This window comes from Quercus robur, chromosome 8 (assembly GCF_932294415.1).
Source record: "Quercus robur chromosome 8, dhQueRobu3.1, whole genome shotgun sequence".
NCBI lineage: Eukaryota > Viridiplantae > Streptophyta > Magnoliopsida > Fagales > Fagaceae > Quercus > Quercus robur.
The window spans coordinates 16,337,346-16,361,820 of record NC_065541.1 but is presented as its reverse complement, the minus strand read 5'-3'; the positions used below and the strand labels follow the sequence as shown (position 1 = coordinate 16,361,820).

At 35.2% G+C, this 24,475-nt stretch overlaps 2 protein-coding genes across 4 annotated transcripts; both read left to right on the top strand.

The window, feature by feature from the left end:
- The first annotated feature begins 1,285 nt into the window (after nucleotides 1–1,285).
- Nucleotides 1,286–18,646, top strand: LOC126694790 (G-type lectin S-receptor-like serine/threonine-protein kinase At4g27290). Of its 3 annotated transcripts, XR_007645878.1 has the most exons (8): nucleotides 1,286–2,729; nucleotides 2,839–2,952; nucleotides 11,401–11,558; nucleotides 11,654–11,864; nucleotides 12,232–12,469; nucleotides 12,548–12,698; nucleotides 12,777–13,154; nucleotides 18,433–18,646. XR_007645878.1 is itself a non-coding variant. In XM_050391287.1 (7 exons), the coding sequence occupies exons 1-7, from the start codon at nucleotides 1,436–1,438 to the stop codon at nucleotides 13,068–13,070; spliced, it is 2,460 nt and encodes an 819-aa protein (XP_050247244.1). In that variant the 5' UTR covers nucleotides 1,286–1,435; the 3' UTR covers nucleotides 13,071–13,344. The 3 variants fall into 3 exon arrangements, 2 of the variants coding, with proteins under 2 accessions (XP_050247244.1, XP_050247245.1); XM_050391287.1 differs by lacking the exon at nucleotides 18,433–18,646 and having other exon boundaries at nucleotides 12,777–13,344; XM_050391288.1 differs by lacking the exons at nucleotides 12,777–13,154; nucleotides 18,433–18,646 and having other exon boundaries at nucleotides 12,592–12,698.
- LOC126695947 (G-type lectin S-receptor-like serine/threonine-protein kinase At4g03230) lies at nucleotides 16,684–18,348 on the top strand. Its single transcript, XM_050392741.1, has 5 exons — nucleotides 16,684–16,836; nucleotides 16,932–17,142; nucleotides 17,510–17,747; nucleotides 17,826–17,976; nucleotides 18,055–18,348. The coding sequence occupies exons 1-5, from the start codon at nucleotides 16,684–16,686 to the stop codon at nucleotides 18,346–18,348; spliced, it is 1,047 nt and encodes a 348-aa protein (XP_050248698.1).
- Nucleotides 18,647–24,475: the final 5,829 nt, after the last annotated feature.

Here is a 24,475-nt window from a genome sequence, read left to right as displayed (position 1 = left end):
AATTCTCGGAGCCTTGTCTTCTTTAGTTTTCCGGATCTCGTTATTTAGCCATCTCATAATTTAGCCCAATTGCATCCGCCAATGAATGACTCCTTCCAATGCTTCCCAACAGCACCAAAATCTCACTTTACACTCAGAATGGGTGTAGTAAGTGTTTAAGCTAGCAACCTCTCAAAGATATAGAGATGAAAAGGTAGGGGTTGAGGAAAACCATAAGGAAATGTGTATATGATTGTGGGTATAACAATCTCTAACTCTCAAGTGTATTTTCTAGGGTTTTCTCTCTAAAAAGCACTCCATATAATTTGTGGGTAATGAAGGTATATATAGTGTGGGTAAAGACTTGGTAAAGCAAAACACTACTTTTTGCCAAACAGAGAGTTTCATGAGTCCTTCGCAGGTTGGCCTTACCTGCAAGACAATTGTGAAAAATCTAGCCTGGCATGACTCTTCATCTTCCAGTCATGTGCTCTACATGTGGCTCTTTTCGCTGGTTACTTCTCGCGAGAAGGTTGCGAAATCCACTTGTTCAACTTTTGAAACTTGATTCTTCACCGATCTCTCACACTCATCCCTTACAATTAATCTCACATATATACGCGGAAAATGATTGAAAAAATTACAATCAAATTTGATACGGAATTAAAGTCAACACAATATAGTTGGAAATCACAACTTTACAATTAAAAAAAAAAAAAAAAAAAAAAAAAAAACCCTCTTCAATAAATATAAAATAAAAAAGTTTAAGGCTACTTATATTCTCTTTGACCAATTTGACAAATGAAAAGTAGTTCTAATAAGACTTCAAGTTCGAGTTCGAAAATATCTCCTCATTAAAATGGTTGGCTAAGAGCCAATGGTGACCAAGCTTAGAGAAAAGTGGTAATTAAGGATTAATAAATCAATAGAGAAATTGTATTTAGACTTGATTCTAGATCAAAAGCTTCTCAAAGAAAATAAAATTTGATATGCTCAAATTCGTCCCTTTCAATATTTTTTTTATAGGATGTACTGGTCAATATTAATTGGCGCTCTCTCAGTGGTCTATAAGCCTGGATCAAACTTGAGACTTAGTCAAAGTCTCTCAGTTGAAAACGGAAGTAAAAATAAAAAGGCAAAAATATGGCTCCAATTTGAATGTGGGACTGGCCGCAATTCCTTAACCATTTCAATAGATGAATATTCGTGAATCCTGTGGTTCTAAAATCCGCGTGCTCACCACATCCTAGTTTATAAATGGTCGGAAAACTACATGTAATAAATGCGACATCTGCAATAGGGTGTAACGTGGAAATTCTTGTTCACAATGTAGACTTTTCAAAGAACAACAGCTAGCTTGAGTCAATGCATGGCCTTCTATGTTATAGTCTTTGCTCAGAATAATGGGTCTAAATTTTACATATTGGCTAATTAAGAGCTCTAAGAACAGAAAGCAATGGACATCTTTGCTTCTGTGCTTTTGAGTTCCAGTTTGCTTCTCTTCTACTTTGTATTCTCGGATGCTGCTAATAACAGCATTTCTCAATCCCAATCCCTCAGGGACATTGAGAACGCAACCTTGGTCTCTAAAGATGGAGGCTTTGTCCTGGGGTTCTTCAGTCCAGGTAATTCCAATAACCGTTACTTGGGAATTTGGTACAACAATATCCCAGGTAAAACGGTTGTTTGGGTAGCAAACCGGGGCAATCCAATCACAGACTCGTCTGGCATGTTGATGGTAAACAGTTCAGGTAGTCTTGTTCTTCTTGGCCAGTATTCGACGTTTGCTTGGTCGGCAAATCAAACAAAAGTGGCCAAGAATCCAATAGTACAGCTCTTAGATTCAGGAAATCTAGTATTAGGAGAAGAGAATGAAGACAATTATTTTTGGCAAAGCTTTGACTATCCTTCTGATACGTGGCTAGCAGGGATGAAGCTTGGATGGGACCGAAGGATTGGGCTGGATAGGCGCCTAACTGCATGGAAGAGTCCAGATGATCCCTCTCCAGGAGAACTGAGTTGGGGGATTGAACTTCATAATTACCCAGAATTAGTCATGATGAAAGGCTCCCAGAAGTGCTTCCGGTCCGGCCCATGGAATGGCCATTTTTTCAGTGGTATGCCAGAGTTACAGGCCACCCCGCTTTACAACTTCACTTTTGCCTCCAACAAAGATGAGGTTTACTTCACGTTCGATATGATTCAAAAGTCTGCAATCACAAGAGCAGTTTTGAACCAGTCACAGTATGAGCGCTACATGTGGGTTAAAGAAAAAAACGAATGGAGTATGTTCTTGAATTTGCCAAAAGACAAATGCGACACTTACGATTTATGTGGTCCTTATGGAAATTGTATCATGGGTGAGTCACCTGTTTGTCAGTGTGTAGAAGGATTCAAGCCTAAATCATCACAACAAACATGGAACCCAGAAGAGTGGTATAAGGGATGTGAACGCAGTACGCAATTGAGCTGCCAGGATAAAGATAAAATTGAGTTTGTTATATTGTCTGGGCTCAAAATGCCAGACACCACACATTCTCTGTTGAACGAAAGTATGAGTCTTAATGAATGCAAGGTCAAATGTTTGAACGACTGTAACTGTACAGCTTATTCAAACTCAGATACTAGAAATGGAGGTAGTGGATGCGCCATGTGGTTTGGGGATCTAATTGATATAAGACAGATGGCAGCGAACAAGCAGGATGCTAATAGCCAGGATGTATATATTCGAATGCCTGGTTCAGGGCAAGGTATGAGCCATCAAATTAAGCTAAAATCTTTGTTTCCATCTGTTTTATTGCATTGAAGTCTGTTGCACTTAATTTTTTTTTCTTTTCTATTACAAATTCAACCATGAAGTGCTGAAAAATAAGCAAAAGAGGAAGGTGATTGTAATAGTCGTGGTTGCCATTGCCGTAGTTTTTGGGGTGCTCTTGATTCCCTACTGCATTTGGAAAAGGAAAAGCTTGAGAGGTAATATTACTTTCTCTTACCTACTTTGGAAAAGATATTGCAAGATTGTTTAACTTGACTTCTAGAAGCGTACAGTACTGCTATTAAGATTGCTAAACATATATTTGAATTTATATTTTATGTATTGGCACAAAAAAAATCCTATTTAGTCGAACCTTGGACTCTACTATTCCTATGTAAACCCTGTTAAGAAGGTTTTAAACTGTATTCACTGATTAGAGTAAACCACGTAACACTCGTGTCTTCTATTACTCTCTCTCCTTTTTTCATCGTCAATTTGTTTTAACATCGTTTCAGAGTCTTTGGCCTTCAATTACTTCCGCTTCTGCACATGTTTTGTCTTTTTATTGCATCCACAAATCATATCTCCAGTTTCAGTCTATATATATCGAGCCGCAGAGACACAGATCTGAAACACCCTAGCTTGCTGCTACCACAGGCACAAGAACGCCCAACTGTTCTCAAAGCCACCAGTGCTCTTCGTCTTTGATTCACTGGCAGCATATTGCCATCCTCTTTAGCGTCGTGTCCATTCTCCACCTTCCTTGGCCACCGGGCGATTCCAACAGCTCAAGTTGGGTGACCGTCTCCGCATACGCCTTTGCGCGCTATCTGCATCTATTCATGGAGAAAGTATACCTGTTTCAGGTATATGCTTCCTCCCCTCACAAGTTGGTGGAATGACTGGAATCCATCCGCTGGAGAAACATACATTCACGACTCTCACCAACAGATAGCATACGCCGTTCTGTCTTTCACTATACAGATCATGGCCAGTAAACATGTTGCACATGAGTCCAACTTTGAAGTTTTGGACACATATTTTCTCTTATTCAACGATTCACGAGGGACGTGTACCCCATTTGTCCAAAGCTTTTTTTTCAAGTCGACGAAGGGAGCAAAGTACACGCGGCATAGCCAACAACCCATATTATCTCTTCCCACAAAAAAAAAAAAAGAAGGAACAAACAGCCACCTTTCAAAAAATAAAATCTCCAAATCAACCCTTCACCCGCTTTCACGATGCCACTTATCACGTGTCACCCAAAGTTCATTGTCACTGTCATGTCAGCCCTCTTACATCAGCGTGACGTCATCGTGTCATATTACCTTCATCCCATGCCACTTTATTTGGCTGAACTCGATCCGCTAGCCTGTCTACGAAGTCACTAGTCACGTTAGTGCCATGTCAACACAACCATTTAAAGTGCCACGTCAGACACTTCTGCCATGTAAGCGAGTGACGCCGACATGACATTAGATATAGTGAGCATTTAGGCAGGGCTGAAAGTTGCGTTTCAGCCCTGTGTTTTCATGCCCTTTTTTTTTTTTTTTTGCTCTGCAGTGAACAGTAAAATCATTGTGCAGGGGATAAAAAATACTATTTATGTACTGTTCACGTACTGTTCATGGGTCCCACGACACTATTCACACATTTAAAAATTATTTTGCTACAGTGTTTTCAGTTTTCAGTTTTCAGTTTCAGCAACAATAAGCTCAATCCAAACGGACCCATAGGACTTTTACAACACGACTCGGATCCAACACTGTTTTGTTTTCTAAACCGCTTTATTAGACCATTTCAGATCTTCATAAGTTTATTCCAAACTTAAGGTACCTTGAGTTTAATGTATAGCCATTGGAACGTAATAAAAAGAAAAGATCACGGCAAGTAAGAAAATTCGTATAAGCTTTTCGAAATAATTACAAAAGTCAAAAAATGTCACTAGACCAAGATTTTGAGAAAACTTGAATCATTTGTAGTACTTGCAGCAATTGTGTTTATTTGATGAAAATTTTCACTTCAAGGTATCTTTTTGGTCTCATTCTATCCTCGATGGACTAAGTTATTTTAGATAAGTTAATCCAAGTTCAAAACTTAAAACAAGCATATTCAAGACTAAGGGCCTATTTAGTGAGTAAGTTCAAACTCATATTTTCACATTTTAAACAACATTACACACATTTCTACATATTTTTTTATCCACATTTATTTCAAAAAAACTCCAAACAACCATTCTCAAACTACTCTACCAAACACCCTTTAAGTCATTACACTCTATTTAACTTCAAAGTAATTCATAATTGCAAAGAAAATAAATTTGATGCTACAATTAAGTAATTGCATGAAAAGTAAAACATTGGAGGGGAGCATACTTTCATTAACGTAAAGAGACATATACAATCAAGGATTATTCTAATTTAAAATAGAAATTTAAAGGATAAAAAAATGAGTTAATTTATGTAGTCGCTTGAGTGGAGAACCAGGCTTGCTCAAGTGAGTAGTACATGCGGGCTTAAGTAGCTCACTAAAGCTTGCTCAAGCAAGGCCCCACCTAACTCTTGTTCAAGGCTCACTCGAGTGAGAATTGAATAAACAAAATTTGAATCTTGTTATAATTAGAATTCTAACCCCATATGTAAACACCTACTTAAATCATCTTATGCACTATTTCCACTTAGATTATAGAGGCAGAAAAATAGAGCTTTTAGAAAGAAACTCATGAATTTCATCCTGTGAGGTTTTATGAGAAAATCCTTCTAGTTCCATAAAAAGCTTGTGATCCAAAGTTTGAAACCACAGAGTCTCTCTTCTAGTGTGTTCACTTTAGATCAATTCTTCAAGGAGACACCTTAGAGTGTACCGGAGGTTTTGGTTCGTCGACGCGAGCATGTTATTCATGAAGGGATCCATACAAGAAGAAGATCAAAGTTTTAAACCTATTGTGTGTCACAACAATGAATTACCTATTGGAATTGTAAAGTCTATGTACAAAGATTTTGTTCTAGATTATAAAACTCCTTATTTTCTTGTGGATTCATTAGTTAGGATAGATTCCCCTAATAATGGTTTTTTCTTTGGAGATTTCTCCATCAATTTTCCATTTCGTTACTATCACGTGTCCCATGCTTTTATCACTTTTGGTATTTTACTTTATGACTTGGTGACTTTTTGTTTTGTACGTGGTTGTTAATATTAATATTGTGGATCATGTGATAAGTTAATTCAACATTAAATAACAGTTATTTTGAAAACTTAATTGAGGACTCTAAACCGAATTTAATAATTGCTATCAAAGCATAGGTACACTTAAATTCTGAAATTTAACATATGTTGAAAAGGGTTGGACCAAAACTGAAATTCAAGTAGAACAATGGTCCGAGGAACAACTATTAGATTATAACTGCAGTAGTAAATGCTTAGATGCCATCTTTACATCTATCTCTCAAGAAGAATTTATAAGAATCGTTATGTCTAAAACTATTAAGGATGCTTGGGTTGTCTTAGAAATTACAAATCAGGGAAGTAAAGTTATATGAAACTCTGGGCTTCAAATGTCAACTTCTGAATTTGGAAATATTAGCATGAGTTTAGGATGAAACTTTTGATTAATTCTATGCCAAATTTAATGACATAGTAAACTCTAGCTTTAACCTAGGTGAAAAGATATCCTTGAGCCCAAATTTGTTAGGAATGTCCTGTGATCTTTACCTAAGAGGTTTCATCGTAAACCCACACTATAATAGAGGAGAGTATGGATCCTGACACTATCAAGATTGAGGAATTAGTCGGATCAGTACAGACATATTACCTCTTTTTACCTCAAACTAATAAAAACAAGACTGTTGCTCTGAAAACCGTTAAAGAAGAAGAGTTATACCTCTGATGAGGATGAGATGAAAGTGGATGAGAAAGCTCTTTTGGCTAGAAAGTTTAAAAACCTTCTATAGTTTAGAAAGAGTAAGAAAAAGTACAAAACCCATAGAACTTTTGAGCTACCAAAGAATGAATTTAGTGAGAGGTCTAAGGGTAGGAAAGAACAGAACTATCAAGTCATCAAGCATCATTAGTGTTTTGGTTATGGACATGTCAAGGCTAAATGCCCAAATTATTTGAAATCAAACAGTAAGGATATGAATGCTACCAAGAGTGATGAGTATAAGAGCAATGAGTCTAACAAGGCTTGTTTGGATTGAGGGGATGGAGGCTCTACTCTACTCTCCCTCCGTCCCCTTCAATCCAAACAAACCTTAGATGAACTAATATGATAATTATGACCACCACACTCTCAATCCAAACAAGCCATTAAGGGTGAATTATGTGATGATGCCACCCTACAAAACTTCTTATAACAAACTTTATATGGAATGTATCAAATTCCAGAAAACTTTTGAATTAGCCATTAAGAAGTTAAATGAGGGAGAGCTAGAGAAAGAGGCACTAGTAGTGAAGTTACATGAAGCCAAAAATTTGGCTGAAACATACAATAATGAGAATCACTCGTAGAAAAGGTGACTGAACTTGAAAGTGAGCTAGGTCTTGCTAGAGCCAAGTTAGAAAGACAAAGGGAAGTTCTCAGAAGCTAAGTTTTGAAACAACTGGCCTAAGGTACATCGATGTAGAATCTTTTGTCCCATCCTTTTTTATGTCTTGCAGCGCAGAAACTATATTTGTCCCCCTTGCTAAATCATTGGGCTAAGGTAGAGCAAACTCGAGTAGATAAAGGGAACCATCTCATAGGTAGATTATATGTCTCACAGCCCATCTCCATATGGCCAGCTAGGAAAAATAGAACCCCAGAGGCTACTTAATTCGGCCACTATTGGGTGCTACTAGACATAGCCATTCTAATCGCTTCTAGTTGAGTCTAAGATTCCAGTGTCACAACCTGTGGCTAGAGATCGAGTACCTTCTGTCAGAAGCCAAGATAAATTGCTTTGGTGACATGCTCAAACCTCGAGCTTGTTGATTCTTGGAAGCCAAGGTTGGAATTTGCCTCACTTAATTTGCTAATTCCTTTTCTCAATTAGCCTATAAACAGTTTAGGATCAAAGCCTCCCCTAGTTCACAGCCCAATATCATGTTGTCTGGGTGAGAAAGGATTCCAAAACTAAGTATCATTCTTCGTGTCCGCTTCTTTGATACTTCCAATCTAGTGTTGGAGATATTTTCTTTGACTCCATAGACTAATTACAATAGGAGTTTGTGTACATTATTGTATGTATTTATGCACTGCATTTCATGTTTTTCATTTGTTTTAGCATTGTGTGTGCTTTTATTTTTTGTCCAAATTATAAAAACAACAGAAAATTAAAAAAGAAAAATACAAAAGAATGAATGAAAGGGGATAAAAGATACCATGTTTAACCACACCATACTAAGTAATAGCTAGTGCAAATTTTGTATTTTTTTTTTTTTTTTTTTTTTTTTCAAGTACGAATTCTTCTGGTCCAAGTGTATCTTGTTTGCATTTGTATGCACAAGTTAGGATCCATTTGGGATCCGTTTATTTTGTTGAAATTAAAAATTTTTAGTTGAAAGTATTGTAGATAAAGATAAAAGTTAGTTGAAATAATACAGTGAGATCTATAAATAATACTAAAAAGTGCAATAAGACCCATGAATAGTAGTTAAAATAAGCTGAATAATAAAATAAGTTGACAAAATTAATTTTTGCCAAATAGACACTTAGTATGTGTTTGGATTCGGCGTTTTGCTTTTCAAAATCTGGATTTTTTTTTTCTTTTTTTTTTTTCAGACGTTTTAGCTTTTACCTAACAAATGCACTATTGAGCACTATTTAGGACTATTCACATACTGTTCACGCATTATTCACGAAACCCACAGTCACTTTATTTAGAAAAAATAAAAATAAAAATAAGTCCCACAGTACTATTCACACATTTAAAAATTATTTTACTACAATATTTTTAGTTTTCAGCAAAATATACTGTATCCAAACGGACCCTTAGTTTAAGCTGAATTTGGTTGCATGTGTAATTTTCTAGTAGGCAATTGGTCATGTGATTGGCGTTTTTGTGATTTGGAGCAATACCATTCAATAGAAACTCTAAAAGAAAAAAGTCTGATCATACTCTTACTATTGTTTGTACCGTGCCCTCATGCTTGATAGAAAAAGTTGGCGTTCCTGTATATAGCAAAAATAGGAACACTGTATGTAAAAATATGGTGTTGATAGAAAAAGCAGATAATCACGAAGTCCCCTTTCCTGCGCACCTGAAGGTATGATCAAGAAGAGGAAAAAGGGTGATAGAAAATCGATATGGTTATAAAGGTAAAGGGTATTTTCTACAGGTGAGGTATTTCCACTTTCAGTAACTTTTTCTTATTACATTTGACTTCTACGTACCCCGACATAATGCTTGGAGCTTAGTTCCTGTCTCATATCATTCTTGTTTGGTTTTGTTCACCTTGTTTCTCTCCTAAACTCCACTCTCGACCTATAATTCGACGTGTGTTTATAAATTCGAGTTGAGCATTAGGTTTTATACCTAAGCATTGCTGGCATTCTCTTTTTTTTTTTTTTTTAATTCAACAACCAACACCAAAAAAAGGATTGCTGGAGTGTGAGACCAATCTGGAAATTTTTTTCACTTTATCGAAGACTTGTTTAATTTTCTGAAGGAGGCGCAAGGATTGTAGGGGTAGCCTTCACCATAACCTAATATGGAAATTCTCTTAGCCTTGCCAGTCTTTTTATTTACATTACATGCACTTAAGCTACTTTAATTCTCATTCCATATGCATTCAATTCTTTCTACAATAAATAAAAAACTGCATGAAGGCTATTAAAGCAACGTCTTCGCTTGACACTCGCCTAAACTTTTCTTGCAAATTCTTGAAGCCTACTCGAGCAACTTGTTAAATTCTGCTTGAGCAAGACCTTTCTGGTAGTTTTAGTCAATTTAAGTCCTGTAATACCCCTGCACCCTGAATAAACTGCTTCTGACCTTTGCTACTATTAATTTGCACCAGTCAAATGTCTCATATTCTAGCTTTCGTTCTCATATTCTAGATTGTTATTGATCTTGGCCTTTAGTTCTACAAACGTATTTCGTATGTATGATCTTAAATTCCTGATTCTTGTTGCATCTAGCATAGGATTTTGATATAGGATTTTATTTTAATACACTTAGGATTGGCTTTTGTTTCTACTTTATTGAGGCACTTGGCAAAATTTTCCTGGGTTTTTATATGACTGTGGTCACTGATTAGTGGGTAAAATTTGTAAGAAGGTCATGTATTAACTGCACTCGTCACTTGCACATTAATAGTTTGATAATATGCCTCAATCACAGTTTTTTGCTTAACCTCAATGTTTAAGCAGAATAGTTTTTTTTTTTTTTTTTTTTTTTTTTTTTTTTTTTTTTTTTTTTTTGCATATCAATTGATTATTCATGCATTTCTTGCATTTTGGACAGCATATGCCCCACATCTTATGTTCTTCAACTTGGCGCATTTGGTATCAGAAGTAGTTTTTGTTTTGGGTCTTTCGAGTGTCAATTTTGTGTTCTATTTTTGTAGCGTCTCCTTGGTACCGTTGCTACACATATTGCTAATGCCACTTAGTGCCCTATGCCCATGTCAAACATTTATTGGTATCTTCTTGCATGCTACATCTTTCTTGGAATCTATGCACGACTCTGTGGTGGGTCATTTTTTTTCACTGCCTTGAACTATTTACTCAAGGGACCTCAGATCGATGGGGAGTATTCTTCTACCTGTTAGTATTTTGTCAACGAAATTTAAAAATATGCTTAAAGTATCGTTGATTGAAGAGGCTTGCTCAAGTGGAAACCAAGGTTCACTCAAGGGAGTAAATACTTGTATCCCAAATGGCTAGCGAGGCTTCGCCTGATCCTCACACGACTCTTGCTTAAGCGACAATTATTGAAACAAAATTCAAATCCTATTCTTATTAGAATTCTAATCCTACATGTAAGCACCTATTTAAACCATCTAAGCATGATTTCCAATGAGGGTATAGATGCAAAAACTCAAAGCTTTTAGAGAGAAAACCCATGCCTTTCATCTTTGAGTTATCATTAAGGAAGCCTTCCAAATTTTTATGAACTTGTGATCCGAAGTTTGAAACCACGGAACCTTTCTTCCATTGAGTTAATTTTTGGTCAAATCTTCAAGGAGGTGTCATAGACTGCATTAGAGTTTCTAGTTTGTTGACGTGAACATATCATTTGTTAAGAAATCCAAAAAAGAAGTTTAGAGTTCTGAAGTTGTTGTGGTCACAACAGTGACTTATCTCCTGGGATTATAGAGCCTAAGTACAAAGGTTTTGGTCTAGATTGTGAAACTCCTTTTATAATGGACTGCCTTAGTTAGGATAGGTTACCGTTAGTTAGGATAAGTTACCATTGTAGTGGTTTTCCCTTTTGATGAGTTCTCCATTGGTTTTCCACTTCAATATCATATCATGTGTCTCATGATTTTATCGCTTTTATTATTTTGCAAGATGACATGGTGATTTTTTGTTTTGATTGTTAATATTGACATTTTGGATCATATAATTGATTTAATTTGAAATTAAATAACAATTCCGCTCTATAATCAATAGGTTGAACCGAATTTAATAGTTGTCATATTCTAGTTTATTTTGTTTAATGTGAAGCCAATCTTGCTCTTATTAGATAACATGGAGAACAATGAGATACTAGACCAGAACATTGAACTCCAAAGTGAAGACTTAGAGGTCCCATTCTTCAGCCTAGCAACCATAGTCACTGCCACTAACAACTTTTCAAGTGATAACAAGCTAGGTGAAGGAGGCTTTGGACTTGTATACAAGGTAAATCTACAAAATAACTTTATAATGACCAAAGAAAAAGCAGTTATCATCATATTCTATATGAATAAAATCTGCTTACAAATGTGAATTTACAGGGTATACTAACAGATGGACATGAAATTGCTGTGAAAAGGCTTTCACGAAGTTCTATACAAGGATTGAATGAGTTTAAAAATGAAGTTATGTTGATTGCCAAATTGCAACACCGTAATCTGGTTAGGCTTTTGGGCTATTGCATTGAAGGAGAGGAGATAATGCTAATTTATGAATATATGCCCAACGGAAGCTTAGACTCCTTTATTTTTGGTATGAACTTCTCAAAAACTTAATAACTTTTTCCAAACTTAATGAATTTTTTTAAGGACAAAGTTTCTCCAAACCAATTTAGATAAAAAGTTCCTCCAACCTACTAAGTGACAACTTAAAAAACTACACTTATTTAGTTTGAGTCACACACTCTACTTAATAGTCAAATGCTTTGTTTAAATGATTTAATGAATCATGCAATTTAATACTTATGGATGGTTTTATGAACCGCCACATAATGGATGAGAGATTTTTCAAACTTGGTTTGGAGGAAAAAATTTTCCATTAATTTATTATTATTAATTTCAATTTCTTCTTTTATTGTCCAAGTTGGACTTAGTATTAACACAAATGAGAAACTTGCCAGATAAAACGAGAGCTAATGTTTTAGATTGGTCTATGCGCTTCAATATTATTTGTGGGATTGCACGAGGGCTTCTATATCTTCATGAGGATTCTAGATTGAGAATTATACATAGAGATCTCAAGGCAAGTAATGTATTACTTGATAGTAAGATGAGCCCAAAAATTTCTGACTTTGGCATGGCTAGAATCTTTGGGGGAGAACAAACTGAAGGAAATACAGATAGAGTGGTTGGAACTTAGTAAGAATTCTTAACATGCTCTGTTGTCAACATTGTTTTTCCTACTCAAAGATTTTTATTCTTAATGATGTTTTGCAGTGGGTATATGGCACCTGAATATGCCATTGATGGTCTATTTTCAGTGAAATCTGATGTATATAGTTTTGGAATATTGTTGCTGGAGATATTAAGTGGAAAGAAAAATCGAAGGTCTTTCCATCCAAGCCAAGGTCTAAACCTTGTTGCACATGTAAGTTCTCAAAAGTGTTGACTCTTCATTTTACATATAATTATACAAATAATGATAAGAAAATTTTAATTTTTTCAGGCATGGAATTTATGGAAAGATAGCAAACCTTTAGAACTAATTGATACTTGCTTAAAGGACAGTTGCATCCTATTGGAGTTTGTTCGTTGCCTTCATATAAGTTTCTTATGTTTGCAACAATATCATGAGGATCGGCCTAACATGTCATCTGTGGTTATGATGTTGCATGGAGAAAGTTCATTACCTGAACCTAAAGATCCTACTTCCTTGGTAGGGAAAAAATTCTCTTCATCAAGCAAGAACTCATCACATTCAACCAATGAAATTACTATTACACTGTTAAAGGCTCGATAGCTAAACTCCATATCCATTACATTATACTAAGTGTTACGTCCACAATACTTTCACAAAACTTTTATAACAAATTTTAAGTGGTAGGTTGTTACTGGTAGGCAAGAAAGTAATTTCAGTGGTGGTTTTAAATTAAAACCAATAACGGCTTGTCATCTAGGATTTGTTATGAAAGTGTTGTGAATATAGAATTTATCTATGATATATCTCCTAATTGATATTTGTATTGTACATTTTGTAAGTTAAACACAATTGTATTCCCAAGAAGGTGGCATGATATGAATCTTATTTGAATGGTAAAGGGTTAAAATGACATCTTCAATAAAAATAAATAAATAAATAAATAAAGGGTTTTAAGGCTACTTATAATCTATTTAGCCCATTTCTTAACAAAGAAAAAAGTAGTTCTAATGAGACTTCAAGTTCTAATTCAAAAATGTCTCTCCCTTGGGATGGTGGCTAAGAGCCAATGGTGAACAGGCTTAGACAAAAGTGGTAAGGATTAAGAAATCGACATATGACTGGCATGTGAGCAAACAAAATATAATTTGTTGTTTTATTGCTTTATGTTGTTTATGAGTATTGATACCCAATTTTGATAATATGGACACAAAGGTCAAACAGTAGAAAAGCCCAAACCAAACCAAGAAAAAGAAGGGAGAGATTAGAGAGTAGAAGCAAAGCAATAGTGCCACACCCTTAAGGGCTAGAAAGTGAATAAGCATGGCCTAAGTAAGGGGCTCAAAGAGAAAGAATTCCCATAAAGAACAAAGGATAGAACACAGTGAGATGGCCCTCTTAAAGAAATGAGAAAGGTTCTTGAATGGGCCCAAGGAAGAAGGAATGAGGCAAAAAGCCCAATGGGCCAACCTTGTAGGAATTACTAAGAAGGAATAAGGGAAAGACCTTGAAAGGCCCATAGGCCCAATTGGGTAATACAAAATAAGGCAAGCTGAATTTGGTTGCATGTGTAATTTTCTAGTAGGCAATTGGTCATGTGATTGGCGTTTTTGTGATTTGGAGCAATACCATTCAATAGAAACTCTAAAAGAAAAAAGTCTGATCATACTCTCACTATTGTTTGTACCGTGCCCTCATGCTTGATAAAAAAAGTTGGCGTTCCTGTTTATAGCAAAAATAGGAACACTGTATGTAAAAATATGGTGTTGATAGAAAAAGCAGATAATCACGAAGTCCCCTTTCCTGCGCACCTGAAGGTATGATCAAGAAGAGGAAAAAGGGTGATAGAAAATCGATATGGTTATAAAGGTAAAGGGTATTTTCTACAGGTGAGGTATTTCCACTTTCAGTAACTTTTTCTTATTACATTTGACTTCTACGTACCCCGACATAATGCTTGGAGCTTAGTTCCTGTCTTATATCATTCTTGTTTGGTTTTGTTCACCTTGTTTCTCTCCTAAACTCCACTCTCGACCTATAATTCGACGTGTGTTTCTAAATTCGAGTGGAGCATTAGGTTTTATACCTAAGCATTGCTGGCATTCTCTTTTTTTTTTATTCAACAACCAACACCAAAAAAAGGATTGCTGGAGCGTGAGACCAATCTGGAAATTTTTCACTTTATCGAAGACTTGTTTAATTTCCTTAAGAAGGAGGCGCAAGGATTGTAGGGGTAGCCTTCACCATAACCTAATATGGAAATTCTCTTAGCCTTGCCAGTCTTCTTATTTACATTACATGCACTTAAGCTACTTTAATTCCCATTCCTTATGCATTCAGTTCTTTCTACAATAAATAAAAAACTGCATGAATGCTATTAAAGCAACGTCTTCGCTTGACACTCGCCTAAAATTTTCTTGAAAATTCTTGAAACCTACTCGTGCAACTTGTTAAATTCTGCCTGAGCAAGACCTTTCTGGTAGTTTTAGTCAATTTAAGTCCTGTAATACCCTTGCACCCTGCATAAACTGCTTCTGACCTTTGCTACTATTAATTTGCACCAGTCAAATGTCTCATATTCTAGATTGTTATTGATCTTGGCCTTTAGTTCTACAAACGTGTTTCGTATGTATGATCTTAAATTCTTGATTCTTGTTGCATCTCACATAGGATTTTGATCTAGGATTTTTTTTTTTTTTTTAATACACTTAGGATTGGCTTTTGTTTCTACTTTATTGAGGCACTTAGCAAAATTTTCCTGCGTTTTTATATGACTGTGGTCACTGATTAGTGGGTAAATTTTGGAAGAAGGTCATGTATTAAATGCACTCGTCAATTGCACATTAATAGTTTGATAATATGCCTCAATCGCGGTTTTTGGCTTAACCTCAATGTTTAAGCAGAACAGTTGTTTTTATTTATTTTTTTATGGATATCAATTGATTATTCATGCATTTCTTGCATTTTGGACAGCATATGCCCCACATCTTATGTTCTTCAACTTGGCGCATTTGGTATCAGAAGTAGTTTTTGTTTTGGGTCTTTCGAGTGTAAATTTTGTGTTCTATTTTTGTAGCGTCTCCTTGGTACCGTTGCTACACATATTGCTAATGCCACTTAGTGCCCTATGCCCATGTCAAACATTTATTGGTATCTTCTTGCATGCTACATCTTTCTTGGAATCTATGCACTACTCTATGGTGGGTCGTCATTTTTTTTTCACTGCCTTGTTTAAGCTAAACTATTTACTCAAGGGACCTCAGATTGATGGGGAGTATTCTTCTACCTGTTAGTATTTTGTCAACGAAATTTAAAAATATGCTTAAAGTGTCGTTGATTGAAGAGGCTTGCTTAAGTGGAAGCCAAGGTTCACTCAAGGGAGTAAATACTTGCATCCCAAATGGCTAGCGAGGCTTCGCCTCATCCTCACTCGACTCTTGCTTAAGCGACAGTTATGGAAACAAAATTCAAATCCTATTCCTATTAGAATTCTAATCCTACATGTAAGCACCTACTTAAACCATCTAAGCACGATTTGCAATGAGGGTATAGATGCAAAAACTCAAAGCTTTTAGAGAGAAAACCCATGCCTTTCATTCTATGAGTTATCATTAAGGAAGCCTTCCAAATTTTTATGATCTTGTGATCCGAAGTTTGAAACCACGGAACCTTTCTTCCATTGAGTTAATTGTTGGTCAAATCTTCAAGGAGGTGTCATAGACTGCATTAGAGTTTCTAGTTTGTTGACGTGAACATATCATTTGTTAAGAAATCCAAAAAAGAAGTTTAGAGTTCTGAAGTTGTTGTGGTCACAACAGTGAGTTATCTCCTGGGATTATAGAGCCTAAGTACAAAGGTTTTGGTCTAGATTGTGAAACTCCTTTTATAATGGACTGCCTTAGTTAGGATAGGTTACCGTTAGTTAGGATAAGTTACCATTGTAGTGGTTTTCCCTTTGGATGAGTTCTCCGTTGGTTTTCCACTTCAATATCATAGCATGTGTCTCATGATTTTATCGCTTTTATTATTTTGCAAGATGACATGGTGACTTTTTGTTTTGATTGTTAATATTGACATTTTGGATCATATAATTGATTTAATTTGAAATTAAATAACAATTCCGCTCCATAATCAATAGGTCTAACCGAATTTAATAGTTGTCATATTCTAGTTTATTTTGTTTAATGTGAAGCCAATCTTGCTCTTATTAGATAACATGGAGAACAATGAGATGCTAGACCAGAACATTGAACTCCAAAGTGTAGACATAGAGGTCCCATTCTTCAGCCTAGCAACCATAGTCACTGCCACTAACAACTTTTCAAGTGATAACAAGCTAGGTGAAGGAGGCTTTGGACTTGTATACAAGGTAAATCTACAAAATAACTTTATAATGACCATAGAAAAAGTAGTTATCATCATATTCTATATGAATAAAATCTGCTTACAAATGTGAATTTACAGGGTATACTAACAGATGGACATGAAATTGCTGTGAAAAGGCTTTCACGAAGTTCTATACAAGGATTGAATGAGTTTAAAAATGAAGTTATGTTGATTGCCAAATTGCAACACCGTAATCTGGTTAGGCTTTTGTGCTATTGCATTGAAGGAGAGGAGATAATGCTAATTTATGAATATATGCCCAACGGAAGCTTAGACTCCTTTATTTTTGGTATGAACTTCTCAAAAACTTAATAACTTTTTCCAAACTTAATGAATTTTTTTAAGGACAAAGTTTCTCCAAACCAATTTAGATAAAAAGTTCCTCCAACCTACTAAGTGACAACTTAAAAAACTACACTTATTTAGTTTGAGTCACACACTCTACTTAATAGTCAAATGCTTTGTTTAAATGATTTAATGAATCATGCAATTTAATACTTATGGATGGTTTTATGAACCGCCACATAATGGATGGGAGATTTTTCAAACTTGGTTTGGAGGAAAAAATTTTCCATTAATTTATTATTATTAATTTCAATTTCTTCTTTTATTGTCCAAGTTGGACTTAGTATTAACACAAATGAGAAACTTGCCAGATAAAACGAGAGCTAATGTTTTAGGTTGGTCTATGCGCTTCAATATTATTTGTGGGATTGCACGAGGGCTTCTATATCTTCATGAGGATTCTAGATTGAGAATTATACATAGAGATCTCAAGGCAAGTAATGTATTACTTGATAGTAAGATGAGCCCAAAAATTTCTGACTTTGGCATGGCTAGAATCTTTGGGGGAGAACAAACTGAAGGAAATACAGATAGAGTGGTTGGAACTTAGTAAGAATTCTTAACATGCTCTGTTGTCAACATTGTTTTTCCTACTCAAAGATTTTTATTCTTAATGATGTTTTGCAGTGGTTATATGGCACCTGAATATGCCATTGATGGTCTATTTTCAGTGAAATCTGATGTATATAGTTTTGGAATATTGTTGCGGGAGATATTAAGTGGAAAGAAAAATCGAAGGTCTTTCCATCCAAGCCAAGGTCTAAAGCTTGTTGCACATGTAAGTTCTCAAAAGTGTTGACTCTCCATTTTACATATAATTATACAGATAATGATAAGAAAATTTTAATTTTTTCAGGCATGGAATTTATGGAAAGATGGCAAACCTTTAGAACTAATTGATACTTGCTTAGAGGACAGTTGCATCCTATTGGAGTTTGTTCGTTGCCTTCGTATAAGTTTCTTATGTTTGCAACAACATCATGAGGATCGGCCCAACATGTCATCTGTGGTTATGATGTTGCATGGACAAAGTTCATTACCTGAACCTAAAGAGCCTACTTCCTTGGTAGGGAAAAAATTGTCTTCATCAAGCAAGAACCCATCACTTTCAACCAATGAAATTACTGTTACATTGTTAGAGGCTCGATAGCTAAACTCCATATCCATTACATTATACTAAGTGCTACGTCTACAACACTTTCACAAAACTTTCATGACAAATTTTAAGTGATAGGTTGTTACTGGTAGACAAGAAAGTAATTTCAGTGGTGGTTTTAAATTAAAACCAATAACGACTTGTCATCTAGGATTTGTTGTGAAAGTGTTGTGGATATAGAATTTATCTATTATATATCTCCTAATTGATATTTATATTGTACATTTTGTAAGTTAAACACATTTGTATTCCCAAGAAGGTGGCATGATATGAATCTTATTTGAATGGTAAAGGCTTAAAATGACATCTTCAATAAAATTAAAAAAAAAAAAAAAAAAAAGGGGGTTTTAAGGCTACTTATAATCTATTTAGCCCATTCCTTAACAAAGAAAAATGTAGTTCTAATGAGACTTCAAGTTCGAATTCAAAAATGTCTCTCCCTTAGGATGGTGGCTAAGAGCCAATAGTGAATAAGCTTAGAAAAAAGTGGTAAGGATTAAGAAATCGACATATGACTGGCATGTGAGCAAACAAAATATAATTTGTTGTTTTATTGCTTTATGTTATTTATGAGTGTTGATACCCAATTTTGATAATATGGACACAAAGGTCAAATGGCAGAAAAGCCCAAACCGAACCAAGAAAAAGAAGGGAGAGATTAGAGAGTAGAAGCAAAGCAATAGTGCCACACCCTTAAGGGCTAGAAAGTGAATAAGCACGGCCTAAGCAAGGGGATCAAAGAGAAAGAATTCCCATAAAGAACAAAGGATAGAACACAGTGAGATGGCCCTCTTAAAGAAATGAGAAAGGTTCTTGAATGGGCCCATGAAAGAAGGAATAAGGCAAAAAGCCCAATGGGCCAACCTCGTAGGAATTACTAAGAAGGAATAAGGGAAAGACCTTGAAAGGCCCACAGGCCCAATTGGGTAATACAAAATATGGATAGCCCAACAAACCCGCACCATTCTCCACAAAGAACGAGTGCAAGTTGGAAGCCTCAATCTTGACAACGAATAAAAGGGAAAAAAATCAAATAACAGCGCTAGAAACCGTGTGGGAAAGAAAGAAGGCAAGGCGTAAAGAAAGAAGACAACAATGTAATAGTCGGAGCACCACCAACCTGTATCCAACCAATACAAGGAGGGTGGGTCCATGGCTAAAGTAATTACAAAGGAGTGTGGTTTGGTGAAGGGGAATAAAGAACCTATTTTTTGTGTCCTGTCAGGACCTCTTTTGGGAGGTACTTAGCTAGGAAAGCATCTTTATCCAAAATAGGTAGTAAACCGACTGGGACCACTTAATGCATGCTAGAGGGATTGGTAGAAATAGACCCAAGGTTTTACCATTCAAAGGAGAGAGAGAGAGAGAGAGAGAGAGAGGTACATGATTGAATGAAATGGGTGAGAGTTTGTCATGGGATAGGTAATCGAAAAGAGAGTTGATGTTGTGCATGCTTAGAGGTAGTGGAGGTTGAACCCATATGGCTAGAAGGGTAGTGGGCACCTTTGAAGAGTGTTTGCAGCAGATGAAAATGGTTGGTGAATGTTGAGGGTGGTTTCTTTACTTCTTCTACCCTAGACACATGTTTTGATGTTATTAGACAACTTCTAGTCTAGGCTTTTTCTAGGAAGGAAGTTGGGCCTGACGCTCTCGTAGAATGAACTTTAAGGTCCCATTCTGCCACTGCCAGTTTGTGCACAAACATTGAGTCCAAAGTCTAGGGGACAACACCACAAACTAGGCTTATTCTCCATTTCTATCGCAGAAGGAACATTTCTTTAGCTTCTACTGTGGAACTGACTTTTCTTAAATTTTCTGCTGTGTAGTAATGCTTTTCTGCACTTTTTTACAACGTGAATGACTATTCTTCATTTTCTACTACATAAATATTTCTCCACTTTCTGCACATAAACTCCAGAATCCAAACAAAATATACATTAAGCAAATGTTAGTTTACAAGGGTTAGCATACATATTCTCAAATATATATATATATATATATATGGGGAAAAATAATGATTAGTTCGCATTAAAAGTAATGCACATAATAACAAAGAAATAATGAAAGATTCATCAGAAATAATCATGGGTAAAGAGTATTTGCAGCAGGATTTTGACTAAAAAGATCTCAATCCTAACTCATACATCCTTATTACCAAATGGGCTATAAAGTTATGTGGTTTGGAACATGAATCAAAGTAGTCATCTTTTGGAGATTGCAAAGAATGTGCTTTCGTGTTTTCCAAGGCAAGGAAAGGATTCTTAGTGATGCATGCTAATTCTACCATGTGTACTTTGCTTTCTCTTTCTCTCAAATATCGCTTTCTTTCTCTTTTCTCTCTTCTTTCACTTTCAACTCACTATTCATATTTCCTTGGCTATTGTATTGTTGTTCTTTTCCATATTCATGGGTACTATTCCTATTTATACCACAACTTAATCCATGCTCTTTTCCCTTTTTACTCTTATTTTCACCAACCATTTTGTCTACTACAGACACCCAACTAATACCCACAACGTACTGGCCATTATCTTCTAACCGTGTACAAGTGGGTTCAATCCTACTAAGGAGTTTCAGTATATTCCTTACGACAAATGGCCTCCCCATTTTGAGTAAAGGCCAGTCTGCTGCAGAGCCTCCTTACATCTCTTTCCCTAAAATGGTAAAGGCCTCCATTAAATCTCTTTGTCCTCATCCTCTGGCATGCATTAGATGGTTTCCACCTACTCATTTCCCATTTTTGGTAAAGATACTTTCCCAGCAAAGCATATTCTCAAAATTGGTATCGGTGGGATACCAAATCTAGGTCCTTTCCCCTTCCACCAAACCACACCCTTTACACCTCATTGACTGTGTGCCCTACTCCCTCGCATGGCTAGGATTCAGAAGAGCAAAACTCAGACCTTACCTTACTCACTTGCCTTGTTGCTTTTGTCTTTCTCTGATTTTGATTTCTTTCTCCTTCATGTGTTTTTTGTTGCTTTTGCTTTGTTTTATCATGTTTCTCTTTGCTCTTTTTTGCTTTATGTGTTTCCTACTATTGTTGCTTTGTTTCTCACTATGTTTGTCATTTTCTTTGGTTTGGTCTTTCTCTCCTTCATGCAGTTTCTGCTGCTAATACTTTCTACTATTCCTTGTTTCTTTCCACCATATTTCTCCATATTAGGTTTAACTTCTATCCTTTTATACAAAAGGATTTGGGACTTCGTGGCCAAATAATCTTTACTAGATCAAAAGGGTTTTGGATCCAATTTGCCTTAATCCGCCAAATTCAATCTGCAGAAGATTTGTATTTTGCTGCAAATCACTTTTCCTTGCATTTCTTTCTCAGCCTAGATGTAAGTCTATACTTTCTTTTTTTTGGCTTTTATTTATTTATTTTTCTTTTCTTGAGGCTAAAAGAGAGAAATCGCATAAGCTTGATTTGTTATACAAATAGGAACAGTACCCATAAGAGGAAGAAATGATAGTGATGTAGGTAATTTGAATAGAAAATTGAAAAAGAAAGAAGAGAGAAAAGGGAAAGAGCGAAGTGAGACTTAGAAAAAATAAAAGAGTGAGTATGACAGAAACATCATGCTTCAATAGGCAAATCTTTTCCCTATCTCACGTAATAAATCGACTCTTTGTAGTCTCATCAGATGAAAAGTAGCTATCTTGACCCATCCTCGAAAATGTATAACTTTATGGCCTAATTTGGTAATAAGGTTGCATAAGTTGGGGTTTGGGCTGTCTTTAGTTCACTTTCTGCAGAGACTTGTGTGTGTGTGTGTGTATTATGATTCTGCTGCTCTAATTATGCTTAACCATTGACAAACTAATTAGATTGACTTTCCTGCTATAACACACACACACACACACACACATATATATATATATATATATATATTGCTTGTAGTCTTTTTGGGGTGACTTGTCTTGTGCACAGACTAGCTCTAAGTAGATCCTGCAAAGATAATGAGTCAAGCCCTACTCTCCTATCCACTGTAGAGAGCCTTAGCCTAAAAGCATTAAAGGCCCCTACAATGATATTAAATTATCAAATCTATTAGGGTTCAAAGATTTGTTGGCAAATCCTAAAAACAAAATATGTCAAAATTAAGTTTTGTCAATAAAATTGTATTAGGGTTGAATCTGGATCAAAAGCTCCTCAAAGACAACAAAATTTTGATATGCTCAAATCTGAAACACTCATGAGCTTTTACTACTATCATTTTCCTTGATAATTTTTGCCCTTATCTGGGCTTTCAAAATGAACTCAAATTTGACCTTATTTGGATTTGAAATGAATGAGATATAGCTATCTAAATATGGCATAGTGCCTATTTGGTTCAACATTTTGGGCCTAAAACACCCACTGGAAACGTACACCTTTTTCCTAAATTGCTCATAGTTTTTTCTTTAAAACCCAACTTTACCCCTCTATTCTAAAGACAAAACGCACAAAAAATCCAATAATTGAAAAAAATTGTTCTAATGAGACTTCAAATTCTAGCTCAAAAATGTTTCCCCCTTAAAATAGTTGGCTAAGAGCCAATGCTGACCACTTAGAGAAAAGTGGTAAGGATAATCATTGAATGATTGGCACGTGAGTAATCAAGATAAAATTTGTTTTTTGCTTATTGCTTTATGTTGTTTCTGAGATATTACATTATCAAATTCATTAAGGTTCAAATATGTGTTTTCAAATCAACATAACAAAATATTTCAAAATTAAGTTGTGTCAATAAAACTGTTTTAGGGTTGAGTCTGGATCAAAAGCTCCTCAAAGACAACAAAATTTTGATATGATTAAATTTGAGAAGCTGATGAGCTTTTGCCGATATCCTTTTCCATGATAATTTTTCCCATATCTAGGTCTTCAAAAATTTACCTGATTTGGATTTGAAATTAATGAAATATAGCTATTTAAAGATGGCATAGTGTGTTGATCCCTTTTTTTGACTAAGTGTCCGTTTGACATAATTAATTTTGCTAGCTTCTTATTTTACTATTCAACATATTTTTGCTACTATTCATGGGCTCCACAGTACTTTTTGGTATTATTTTTGGGTCCTACTGTACTATTTTAGCTAACTTTTACCTTTATCTACAGTACTTTCAGCAAAAAGTTTTCGGTTTCAGCAAAATAAGCAGATCTCAAACAGACCCTAAATTTAGGCTAAACCTATTGGTTTTAGACATCCTCAAGAGTGTGCATATAGAGTCACCAATTATTTTATTAAAAAAATAATAAAAGCATTGATGAATAAACATCTTTACTGATTATATCATTATATCAAAAGAAAATAAAAATTCTATGGTTTTCGTCTTAAATTCATTTTAAGAAAATGAAAAATGACAACTTTTGATCCTAATTACATTTTACAAAATAGAATTTTACATCAATTTCTATCCTTTAAAAAATAGAAAAAAAAATGGATAGCGTCTTTAATATATATAAAATAAAATAAGGTTTAAGGCTTCTTATAATCTATTTAAACAATTTATTAACAAATGATGAAGTGGTTCTAATGAGACTTCCAAGTTCTAGTTCGAAAATGTCTCCCCATTAAAATGGTTGGCTAAGAGCCAAGGGTGACCAAGCCTAGAGAAAAGTGGTAAGGGTTAAGAAATCAACAGATGATTGGCACATGAGTAATCGAGATAAAATTTGTTGTTTGCTTGCTTCATGTTGTTTCTAAGATATTACATTATCAAATTCATTATGGTTCAAAAATGGGTTGGCAAATCCAATTTACAAAATATGTCAAAATTAAGTTGTGTCAATAAAATTATATTAGAGTTGTTCCTAGATCGAAAGCTTCTCAAAGAAAACAAAATTTTAATATGCCCAAATTTTGTACTTGTCAATATATATATATATATATATATATATATATATATTCATAGGATGTACTTGTTAATATTAATTGGCGCTTTAGTTTATTTCTTCTCTAGCTTAGTACTTGATAGGCTAAAAACGAATTGACCCCTTGTGATTGAAATTAATTAATTAATTAGCCAAGTTATTAATTAATCAATTTATCATGCAAAGCGTGTGGCAGCACAAACAAATCACCAAACAACGAAATATGCAGCGGAAAATGAAAGACACGGTGATTTATTTACAAATGGGGAA